The sequence below is a fragment of the Larimichthys crocea genome, chromosome VII, assembly GCF_000972845.2.
Source record: "Larimichthys crocea isolate SSNF chromosome VII, L_crocea_2.0, whole genome shotgun sequence".
In the NCBI taxonomy this organism is placed as follows: domain Eukaryota; kingdom Metazoa; phylum Chordata; class Actinopteri; family Sciaenidae; genus Larimichthys; species Larimichthys crocea.
The window spans coordinates 695,313-707,755 of record NC_040017.1 but is presented as its reverse complement, the minus strand read 5'-3'; the positions used below and the strand labels follow the sequence as shown (position 1 = coordinate 707,755).

The window sequence follows — 12,443 nt, the reverse complement described above, 5'->3', positions numbered from 1 at the left end:
AACATTAGAGAGCACCATATCATATCAGCACTAGCAGTGAACATTTACCCAGTCCTGCTTCAGACATTTTGTGCTTTTCAAGAAATCCATATGGGCAGTGTTTGCTTTCAGACATGTGCCTGAACACACTGATGTCTCAGGCTCATGGACCACTAATGCATTTAGGATCCTTTAGCATTTGGCAGAATAGACTGCCAACCTCAAAGTCTGCCATAATCACAAAGATTTGAAACCCAATGAGGAATGATGCCGATGTAACCTTCGAGTGCTGCACTCATGTGTGAAGAAGCAGGTGGAGACCATAAGACAGATGGGAGATGTGCAGGAGGCGATCTATAGCTGGGCTAATGAGTTTTATAGATTAGCACTCACACGGTAGCACAGTTGTCATGACGAACGTTCAGCATGATGGACACAACAAGTATTTATTTTTGACTAATTACTGATTTATTTAAAAAGCCACAATATCTTTCTCTACCTTGCTCTGATATTCAGAGTGTGATGCATCTGATCTTTAGCCTGAGATTTGTTTAGGACCACAGTGCGTGGGTGAGCATGTGTTTGTTTTATGATTATTGCATAGGATGTGGTTTTTGTTGAGTTAGCAATGTCCATCTGAGCTCAGACAGAAAGGTAGTCTCCAGTGCTCGCTCCCTGCCTTAACCCATAACACTCAATAATTTATCAGTTTCATATTATTTCTTCCATGCTATCTCCATATAGTCTCCTTCACATCCTAAATCATTGATTTCATACTCAGTGCTTCCTTTTAGTCTGTTTAAGTTCAAACGCCTGAGCCACTGGCAGTAAAAAGGTGATAGAGTGCTTCCCAGTCAGTCAAAGGTCGCCCGTTCGCCTCTGGACTACTGGAATCAGAACCTTGAAGATAGACAGTCCATTCTCCAGGGTGTTTGTGCTGCTTCACCAGCAGCCAACCGTAACCACAATCATCCCATCTGACTGGAAACTGTGACCAATAGCTGCTAAAAACAAGCTTTCAGGAAGGTCGTTTTAATAGCCCAACTGGGAAGCCTCGGTCCACGTTTACCAGGAACTGACTGCCATTTGATTATTTGTCTGTGTTTTGACACCTGTCATGGCTGGTGGATCTATGCCAAAGTCTAGCTGGCTAGCTGCTGAATCCTATTAACCTTAAGCCATGGATTAGCGTGTTGAAAGGGGGAGGCTGGTGCGCTGACCCTGCCAGAGGTTCATATGCTATATTGGTCTGATCCGTATCACTTTGTTACAAGTTGAGTGAGATACCGTTCCTTCCAGTGGCCGTTACATAACCCCACCTTGGGCTTGCTGTGGCATCACAACCGTTATCGAGTTTACTGTGCTCCTCACTGGGTACATGCTCCAGTTACCAACAGAAATCTGCATTGTGTTGGAGAAGGTATGAAGGTGGACAGTGCCATGAGGCTAAACAAGCTGATGGATGACAGTGAAGTGATTAACAGTCCAGACTAGAATGCTGACCGAGCCGTTACTTGTCATGAACGACAGCTTCCACCCCCTTCACCACACTCTGGTCAGGCAGAGAACACAGGCCGATTCCCCCGAGCTGCCCCACTGAGAGCCACGGGGCATCTTTTGTTTCATCAGCTATTATATGATGAAGAGTGTGTCAGTGTGGGGTGGTGTCGCTGTTGTTTTTCATACTCCCACACTGCCATAACGGCTCTCCACCCACCAGTCACCAGCACCACCAGACCCTGTTGCTCATGTTTTCTTGCTGCTCTGCACTTAAGCACTGTATTCATTATTCAGTATACCTTTTAGTTGATAGTTTTCCTTATTTTTATGCCTTATACAGTATTACACTTCTTTACATTAGTAAATTAGTAGTATGTATACATTAGTAGACATGAATCATAAATTTGACTATTTCCTTAATACATCGCTGCTTGTTACAGTGCATCATATTTATCACTTCACCTCTGCAGTTTCTATTAACTTTGATATGATGACATCTATAAATATACTTTGTTCTACGTACTTACAGTATAGAATATATTGCTACCTATCCACTAGCTATATGTATTTATCATAAATACCCATTCTGTTTACGGTGCATTGGCTACTTGTTACCTCTGCCCATACATCATGAGTCTCACCACATATTATGTTTATTTATTTTTAGAACATTGCACCCAGCATATCACTGGAAAGACTAGAATAGCAACATAACAACAACACTCACTTCTAGTCCAAACCTAAAGCTGAAACGTAGCTTCAAGCTCAAATGATGAGCCCACTAGTTTAACTTTGACTTCTCGCTACAAAACTCTGTGGTGTGAACTGACCCCTCTGAACTGTCTTCTGTCCTGCAGTGGAGGAGTCAGACATTATAGACTTGGAGAAGCGCTATTGGCTGCTGAAAGCCCAGTCCAGAACTGGCCGCTTTGACTTGGAAACCTTTGTCCCATTGGTCTCTCCTCCCATCCATGCCTCACTGAGTGAAGGTAAGACAATATTTACCTGTATGTCTCATGGGGATGTCATGTGTGAAAATCTACATATCTCTTCAGGCTTTTAAATTCAGAATACAGTCTCTCTTTTTGTATAGACCTTACCTTGTTATTGATTGTTTTCCAGGCTTGTTTCACGCCTTCGATGAGAATCGGGACAATCACATCGACTTTAAAGAAATCTCTTGTGGACTCTCGGCGTGCTGCAGGGGGCCTGTCGCTGAAAGGCAGAAATGTAAACCATGCTGTGTTTTGAATTCATTACAGATACATAAATCCCCGTGGCCTCACATTGTTTTTATCATACGAAATACAGTCCACCACTTCTTTCGAGCTGTAATCTGTAATTTCAGTGTAAGATGGAGAGTGAGAAAGTTTTTGTAAAGTGCTAAATTGGTTCTGCAGGTCATTAGTGCACATTGTTATCAGAATTGCGTGCAGGATTTCCCCCTAACATACCAAACAGCCTGCTGTTGGCTTTCCAGGCAGTAGAAACAGTATTGTGCTTCGTCACCATGTTTGTATTCGTCACTACATCTCTCTGTTTTACCACCAGTTTGCTTCAAAGTGTTTGATGTGGACCGTGATGGGGTTCTGTCACGAGATGAACTCCATGAAATGGTGGTGGCCTTGCTGGAGGTGTGGAAGGATAATCGCACAGACACACTCCCTGTAAGTTCACACACACACACACACACACACACACACACACACACACACACACACACACACACACACACACACAGAACATAGATGTAGGTGTGGCCTGTATGTAGACAAAGGGTCCTGCTCTACAGACTTATCAAGCTTATCAAACTCTCTCTCACTAAGTATGTTGCCTCATCTCTGGTGCTGATGTGGCGAACCGACATTCACTGTCACTTTCTCCAGGAAGTTGAGTGGTGCTAGGAACAGGAAATCCTTTGAGGGGGAGAAATCAAGGCCTTGAAAGTTTTTTGAAAATAGACATGGCTCGTTGGATGTGCATGAATTTGTATATTTTTGTACCTGATACTAGTGAACAGGCCCGTGTTCTGCTGGGTTCTGTCTGCCTCGACAGTGTGACAATCACCTGCATACAAGTCAGTGTTTAAAGTCAAATGATGCAGGTTAAACAGTGACGAGGATCGGGAGAAAGCTTTAAGTTAACCTTCACCTTAACAACGCTTCAATATTGACTGACTGTTAAAGAGTCTGTCAGCTGTTGGAATGAAGGACCTGTGGTGGAGCTCCTTCTTACATGGTGGGAGTAGCAGTCTATTGCAGGAGGAGCTGTTTAAGGCCTCCACAGTCTCATGCAGGAGGTGAGAGGAGTTATTCATGATGGATGTCAGCTTTGCTAGCATCCTCCTTTCCTCTACTTCCTCTGTTGAGTCTAGTGGGCAGTCCAGGACAGAGCCGGACGACTGCGTAGAACAAAACACATGCCACCCCAATGTCATACAAGGTTTTTAACAGAGTCCTGCACACTCCATGGACCCCAGACCCCTCAGCAAGTGGAGATGAATAACAATTTGTAGTTTTATGGGGGGGTTACAATTATTCTATGTGAACAGCAATTCTGTGGCTGTAGCTAACGTTCTCAAAGAGGGTTGGTAAACACAGGTTTTGTTAACAGACACAATGGTACTAAACATGGCAACCTCACCGTGATGGGACTCTTTACATTTTCTTCTGTACAGATGAAATAAATGTGGTATAATGTGTTGATTTTTTGTGCTTTAACTGTAGACCTTATGCTAAGCTAGGCTGACAAGGTTTCATGTAGGCACAGACGTGAGATCAATCCCAATCGTCTCATCTTATTCTCAGAATAAAATGCTAAACGATTTTGTTCTTTTTGTATGTATGATGTTGCAAACAGGCTGACAGATTTGATATAATTACTCAGGTTTTTCTACATTCTTTTTGACAGTAGCAGCTGAGGATGAGGTGTCTGGACTTTGCTTCTTTATGCTAATATATTGTGTTGCCTTGCAGGAGCTACACAGTAGCGTGTCAGACATAGTAGAGGACATTCTGAAGATGCATGACACAACCAAGGTGAGACAGGACTCTTGCTGACAGAATCATTATTGATGTAGCTGTCAGGGAGTTAAGCCTTCGACTTCCATCCCATCTTATAATTTTATTTTATAACCTTGATTCAGAGAAAGTCAACATCACTTTATACTCAGCTCCAGCTTCAACCTGCTTCACATTTATGAAGTTCCTCACATTGTCACTGGGAGCTGCCCAGTACACCTACAGCAGCCTTCTTGTCTTACCTTCAAGCTATTTTCACCCACAACAACCGTATCAGATAAACAGATTTTCTTCATCACTTTCAAGGTCTCAAAGCAGTGTATATTTTCAGAATGGTGCGTCTGAGTATGTTGACCTTTGTGTGTTTTTTGGCCCCTTGCCAGCTGGGTCACCTGACCCTGGAAGACTACCAGATCTGGAGTGTGAAGAGCGCTTTGGCCAATGAGTTCTTAAACCTGCTTTTCCAGGTCAGTGCACCCACATAACTGTAGCTATATGACTGATACTGATGTTGAAATACTTTATTTTCCTTTGTTTTCTACATCTTTGTGTATTTGTCTCGGTCCAGGTCTGCCACATAGTGCTGGGGCTCAGACCTGGTACTCCTCAGGAGGAGGGACAAATCATCAGGTGCATGTCTGACCTCTTTAACTGTCATGTCATTGTATACAGCTTTGAGGAATATGCTGTCAGATCTAATGTGTGTGTGTGTGTGTGTGTGTGTGTGTGTGTGTGTGTGTGTGTGTGTGTGTGTGTGTGTGTAGGGGTTGGTTAGAGAGGGAGAGCAGACATGGGCTGCAGCAAGGTCAGAACTGGTTCCTCATCTCCATGCTGTGGTGGCAGCAGTGGAAGGACTACGTTAAATATGTAAGTCATGTTACACAAACGTGTGGATATAGATATGCTCTGAGATTAACACAACATAACCTTTTTAAGGTAGATGATAGATTATGTTATTTACAGTGGTTTTAAGAGGGGAAGAAGAGGTAAGCCTGACTGTACTGTATCCTGAAGACGCTTCATGTGATTCATAACGTCTCTTCTGATTATATGATTTGAAACATTGCTCGGCTACTCACAGGCCATTCTTTGGTTCTTAAAAGGTTAACTTGTACATGTACCAGCTGATTGACACATCATTTTGTGTGGGTTCGTTGTATGTGACATGTTATGTACACTATACAGCTTTGTTACTGTAAATTCACTCTTCAAATCATAGTTCACGTGTAAAGATTTAGTCGCTGTATCAACATTTATTGTTTAAAGAGTGTGTCCCATTTCAAGAGATTAGTTTTGTTTCATTCACCCAACACTAAAAACATGCAGTTTATCAGGCTAGATTTATCACTGCATCGTGCAGGGGGAAGTCACACTGGGGCAGCAGCAGCAGCGACTGTTATGAAAGCGAACACCACATTAATCTCAGATATCACTTTAAACGATGACAGGGCAGTCCCTCCTGTTATCTTCCTGTCCAGGAGCATAAGGGCATTGTGGTGGAGCAGCCGTCCATCCTGAGCTCACTGAGAACTCCGATGGCCACGGCCACTATAGAGCCCATCCCACCGGACAGACTGGGAGGACTGGGAACCTTTAGCCCAGTCAGCCCCACTGAGGAGAGGTCACCTGATGCTGTGTCCAGCGCCTCGGAGGCTACAGAGACCGGTCAGTCCACACACTTGACATAACAGTCGATAGCCAGACAACTCTACTCCGATTGCTGCTGGTGTATAGACTAAGAGACTCAAACATAGCATATGTTCTGGTCCAATATTTAGTTTTTGACATTGTTGAAATGTTGTACAATGTCCAGACTATTGGAAAACACCAGAATAAAAACATCCCGAATTGACAATAGAGTACATCTAAACTCTGTTTGTGTTTCCGTGTTTGCCCCTCCCTGTGTGTGTGGCCTTGTTGCTCCCTCTCATCCCTCTGTTCCTTCTGTACCGGCAGCGCTGAGCCCCCAGGTAGCTCCCTCCGCTACAGAGAGCTGTTTCGCCCGTCAGCACAACGTGTCGGACAACAACAATCAGTGTTTTTCTGGAGCCAACGGCCACCTCCCCTCGCAGCTGGCAGCACAAAGACCTGGAGCCATCGACAACCAGCCTCTGGTCAACACCGACCCCATGAAGGCAAGAACGTGTGTGTGTGTGTGACTGCTGCTCAGTTTACTTGAATCACATTTGTAGTTTGTTCTTTAATGAACTTTGTTTATGAATTTTATACACAAACTGACAGAAATGTTACTTTCATCGACAGTGTTATGTTACAGTAGTGTGATATTATAAAAACCGACATACCATACACAGCAGCAACAGTCAGCTCGGCCATATTTCACATATAACAGTAAACATAATAACCTCTACTGACCTTCAGGTTGGAATAAATTAAATGGAATAATATGGAGGTAAGATAAAATGGGGTTTTATTCAGGAATTATTCTGGAAAGGCCGTTTTCTCTGCATAGGCAAAGAAAGGTTCTCCACATCCTTTCATCCTATATCGGATTTTGTCAAGCTGTGAATTATTGAAAATTTCTTTTATCCACAGAGCATGAGAAGGCGGTGCTGGTGTTTTCCATCTCCTTAATATTAGACGTCTAGCCAATAACGTTACAAAAGCTGTCAGATCAGGTGAGAGCCTGGGCAGCTGAGGGATGCTGAACAGAGCAGTAATGGCATTAGGCTCAATAAGTGTCCCAGTTAGCCGCGCCAAGGTATTAAAGATCACAGTACAGTAGTTACATGTACACAATGTACACAACCAAAACACATTTTCCACAAGAGGGAACAGTATCATATATTCTGAAAAGCCAATGAGTGTGGTGAACAGCTTTACATTGAATCACCATGTCTGCCTCAGACAGATGACGTATACGAACATTTAAGAAAAAGAATAATGGTGTTTAGGAAGAAAGAGAGAACAAATGTAAGAGCTGGTGTGAAGAGATGTTTACATCTGTGGTTTATGTGAAAGTACAGTGAGAAGCAGATTGTGCAGCTTAGCTGTTCACACTCATTTTGGTTACATCTATCTTTGATGCAACTCCCAAACTAACTTTAATCCAGTCATCTGTTTACATTGCATTGTGGTCAAGCTGAAATTGTAAATGGATGCAGGTCAGTTGTAAATATTATATATTTACTGTATTAATAATATAGTTATAAATAAAATATGATTGCAAATCAGTTAATATAAGGAAACTGCTAATGTAATTTAAATATATATCACTGTCTGCATTATTCTTATGCTAAGAGTGAGAAGAGCTTAAGTTCAAAGATACACCTACAACCACCTCAAAAGCACACTAGTTACTATATGTCATCTAGTTTGTTGAACCCATCCATTATCAGAGAGATAAAAACACCAATTTATGTTTTATAGTGTTTATTTTTGTAGAATATCAGCCCTGTGGTGACTGTGCACAGCTTCCTATAACCAAAGCCTGAACCGGTGCACAGTAGTGCTGGGTGGATGTGTACTATGTTGTTTGTCAAGAACAGCCTTCACTTTCTGTTCATGCGCAGGTTAAAATAATAAGGTGCCGGGGTGTTGGTTAGCTCAGTTGGTAGAGCAGCCGTCCCATGTACAAAGACTCAGTCCTCAGTCAGCGGCCCAGGGTTTGAATCTGACCTGTGGCTCTTTCCCGCATGTCATTCCCCATCTCTCTCTCCCCACATTTCCTGTCACTCTTCAGCTGTCTCTGTCAAATAAAGCTCAAAAAAGGCCAAAAAAAGGTCATGGCTAAGCTAGCCATGACTTAGCGGACTCACATATACATGCATTGATTTTTTTATTTTCTTACTTAAAATGAGAGAAAACTTCTGTGATTTGAGAGAAAAGGCAAGTTTAAGGGAAGTTAAAAGGAATATTTCTAGAACAAAAGGGCTCAAGATGTGTGAATTAAGAGAAATAATTTGATCAGATAAAATCTGTAACCAAAGTATCAGTTTGGCAATTAACATGGTATTTTTTGACACCAAATAAATGGTGTATTGTCAGAGAGTGGGTGTAATAAGCTTCAGCCTACACCTTTTCACTCTGTGACAAAGACTCGTTTTGTGTTGCGTTCAGAGCACTTTGTGTAATTATGTGCCAACTAAAAGATTTTTCAGTTTCAATTCCAGTCTTGACAGCTCAGTGGTTACATCAGAGTAACCACATCCCACAGTCAGGAGGTGATCATGTAGCGTGGATCATGCACCGTGTTCGCGGCTTTGTTTTGGCATATGTTTGACATATGAGAACAATCAAGCTCCTCAGCCTCAGAGAACACTCCGGGATCAGTGCCTCCCTCTGGATTTGCTCTGAAACAAACTCGTCTGTTCACAGGAATCGAATGGCGGCTCCACAAAGATGTGCATTTAAAAGTCAGATGTGATCCGGACCTTTAAACATCATGAATGCAGATTTCACAGCCTGTTTATCTTGAATCTGTAACCTTGCACACATACAACAAGACTTCAGTGTGTTAGAAGAATATTTTTGTCATGTTCAGTTTGATAGGAGAAATAATCCAAGATTCCCAGTTAGGAAGCACTCTTCCTCTGCTGGCAAAAGCTGTCGGGGACCAGATGGTGCTTCCTTTTTCCTTTTGTCTTATCTCTACAATTTGTTGCAATGATAGCAGGCTGCCAGCCTGTGCATAGCATTAGGATACTGCCTCTGTCTATTATCTGTAATTCAAGTAGGCAGTGTCTTTTGTGTACGTATTTAAATGCTGATGTGTGTGTGCTGTGTCCCTGCAGGCCCCTACGTTAACCATGGAGGGTGGCAGGCTGAAGCGCTCCTTGCAGCTGGCGCCTGGTAGGGACTTTGAGACCGTGCCAGAGCCGGTGTGGCGGGCTCTCTACCACTGGTACGGTGCCAACCTCAGCCTGCCGCGACCGGTGAGTGACGACAGCCCATCACTCAACAGATAATGAACCTCGCTATCACTGTGATGCAGCATCGGGCAATACTAACATCAGACCTGAATTTCGGAGGATTCTGGTTTATTCCTACCGAGAGAAAAAAACAGGTTTAACACAAGTCAGCATTTTATCAAGATCTGAAGGACTTTATTTGGACTTAGACCGAAAGTGAAAGCTCCTGAAATATGAATAATGATGGAAACTACAGTATGTACAGCAGGTCAGAGTTAAAGCAGTGAGTCATTCTCTGGATTGTGATAAATGTTTACAACACATAGTTTCAGGAAAGGTTGACAGTTGGCTTTTCTCTTCTAAACAAGTTTGACCGACCTGCACGTTTGATTGCTCACGTCGGTCGACCTGTCAAACTCCTTTGTAGTGATGCCATGCTCCTGTTTTCTCATACGTTCGTAATTTGAGCATTGTAATGACTAATATGATGATGAGTAAAAGAAATTTAAAGACCTGACCTGCAAATCGATGCCTTTTAATATGTAATTCAAAGGTTATGCATTGGTGTTTGCTATATAGAAAACATGGGAAAGGAAAATGTTCCAGAGCTGTCTTATTTACATTCAGGGATCATATGAGAGTCAAACCTCATGAAACCTTTTAGTACTTAGATTAAGACAGTTATTTTTTGTCTCACAGGTTTTCTGAAACTTTATGTTTAAATATGCAAATGAGCCATTATGTAATGCTAACTTTTGGAGAAATCTACAGACAGAACAGACAAAGTGAAGTCAAATAAAATGTCCATTAGTCTGAAAGAAGACAGACAAAAAGCAGAAAATATTAAAATTCAGTTGCCTGTTGTGTCTCACAAATAGCCCAAATTAAAGTTTTATTTCTGAGGTCTGACATCGCAACAATTCCACTAAAGTGGAGGAGTCAGTCAGATGTGATCATACAGAAATGAAACTACAGATAAAAGACTTATCTCTGTTTAGCATGCAGAGATTTGCATCTGACATTTAAAGGTTTGTGACAAGACTTGAAGCTTGACTTGGTCCAAACATTTCTGCTTAAACACTCTGCCACAGGGGCGGTCGGTAGCGTAGTGGGTTAAGCGGCCGCCCCGTGTGTGGAGGCTACAGTCCTCGCTGCAGCTGGCCCCGGTTCGAATCCCGCATCGGACGGCTAATTTACTATGTGTCACTCCCCCTCTCTCTGCCCCCTGCTTCCTGTTTATCTTCAGCTGTCCTATCATTAAAGGCATAAAGGCCAAAAAAAAAAACACTGCTCTCTCTCTCTCTGCCACCAACGAAACAACTCAATATGAAACATCCTGTGGTAACCCTGGTAACACATGCACTATACCTAACTAAAAGGCAATAATGTGTAATTCCTTTGTTGGTCTAGGCCAACTACAGAAGTCAGAGTCACTCTGCTCAAAGGTGTGCAGACTGATTGATCCACTTAGTGGCATCCGTACTTCAAAAGTTTAAAACTCAACTTGCAGAGAGCTCAAACTTTCCCTTCCACCCCTGCAGGTTATCCTGGAGAGCAAGACAGGCCAAGCAGAGCTGGAGCTCTTCCCCCGCTACCTCCTCTTCCTCCGCCAGCAGCAGGCCACACGCTCCCCCCAGTCCAACATCTGGGTCAATATGGGTATGACCAGCCTGCGAATGTTCCCACCGTATTTACCCCCACCAAGAGGTAACGTAAGCCTGCAGCAAGACCCAGAGCAAGCCGTCGACAAATGCTTAATTGAGCTACCCCGCATCCCCCTTTTTAATCCTCCTAGAGTGGACTGATCCAGCCCTGGCAGTGCTCTGGAGTGGGAAGTGGAATCATTCTTTTCAGTCTTCACAGACCTTGCCATTCAAAGTATTAGTTTTGATGACACTCGTTCTAGTGCTCTACTCTCAACTGCCTTCTTAGTCTGCTGGATCACACTGAGCAAAGTTTTAAAACCAGTCTGGAACATGGTGATAATGTCAGGCACGTCTGCACTCTCCCATCAGAGGCTTTGTGAACAACTGAAAACACACTGTCTCAGTCTAATCCTGTTTCTGCTCTGAGCCTTCTGATTCATCAAAAAATGACAACACACAAGGGAAAGAATTCACTAGCAAACTAAACTGGCCCCCTTTTAAACCTGATTTCAGAAGCATTCAAACTCAAAGCTGTAAGTCAAAACATGTTACTGCAGGTGGAAAAGTCATGTGTCATCACTGTGGGTAGAAATCTGATCAGCGCGGTTTGCTCCCGCAAAGATAAGGTTCCATTAAAGTCAGAGTGACACAGCAAGTCTAGTCAAAGTTCAACAGTTGCTATAGAAATGCAAAATATATCAGCACATGTTGACTGTAAAATATACACCTGTTGTCACTTCAGAGAGACAGGAAGCTTCACTGAAATGTAGAAATTTCCCCAAAAGCTGATTGTTGATTGATAATAAAGTAGAAATGTTCTCAGCCAATCCTGAGGCTCAGAAACAGGCTGATCGGAGATAAGTATGATCCAAATAATCTAATATCATTTAAGATAAGGACTTCCAGTATGTGGATCAGGTGGTTGTTCTTTCAACATATCAAATACATATTTTATCAGCATTTAGGGACAGTATCAGATCAAATGTTGAAGGACTCAGATCAGATATGGAGGCCAAGAAACTTGATCAGGACTAATATAGACTTTCTACATCTATCCGTAACAACTTCTACACTCTTATGCCCAAGAGAGTGCACTGCAAGTTGAGGAAAAGAAGAAAACATTTTGACCACTTTGATGACACATTCATGGAATTTTACAACAACATCCGGCACATAAAGAAAATACAGAACGCGATGAAATCAAGGGGCATCAGGGACAGTTAGACAAAAAGATGATAATAATTAAAAAAGAGCTAGGTCTGGCATTACAGTCAATGTCTATAATTTATAACGGACCACACATCCAACCCAGTCAGTGTAGATGTTCTATACAACTTGCAGAATTTTCATCGTCATGCTTCAACAAGCTGTTTGGCCTTTAAATGGTAAATGGACTGTTCTTCCGACCACTCAAAGCACTTTTACACTAC

At 42.6% G+C, this 12,443-nt stretch overlaps 1 protein-coding gene across 1 annotated transcript in view; it reads left to right on the top strand.

Moving 5' to 3' along the window:
• The window catches only part of usp32 (ubiquitin specific peptidase 32), a 57,728-nt gene that overhangs the window by 32,300 nt on the left and 12,985 nt on the right, over positions 1–12,443 (top strand). Inside the window, exons 6-16 of the mRNA XM_027280272.1 lie at positions 2,337–2,468; positions 2,602–2,709; positions 3,031–3,146; positions 4,455–4,517; positions 4,883–4,966; positions 5,068–5,129; positions 5,264–5,366; positions 5,948–6,164; positions 6,456–6,634; positions 9,251–9,391; positions 10,909–11,074. Coding sequence (XP_027136073.1) covers positions 2,337–2,468; positions 2,602–2,709; positions 3,031–3,146; positions 4,455–4,517; positions 4,883–4,966; positions 5,068–5,129; positions 5,264–5,366; positions 5,948–6,164; positions 6,456–6,634; positions 9,251–9,391; positions 10,909–11,074 — 1,371 coding nt within the window. The remainder of the gene's footprint in view (positions 1–2,336; positions 2,469–2,601; positions 2,710–3,030; positions 3,147–4,454; positions 4,518–4,882; positions 4,967–5,067; positions 5,130–5,263; positions 5,367–5,947; positions 6,165–6,455; positions 6,635–9,250; positions 9,392–10,908; positions 11,075–12,443) is intronic.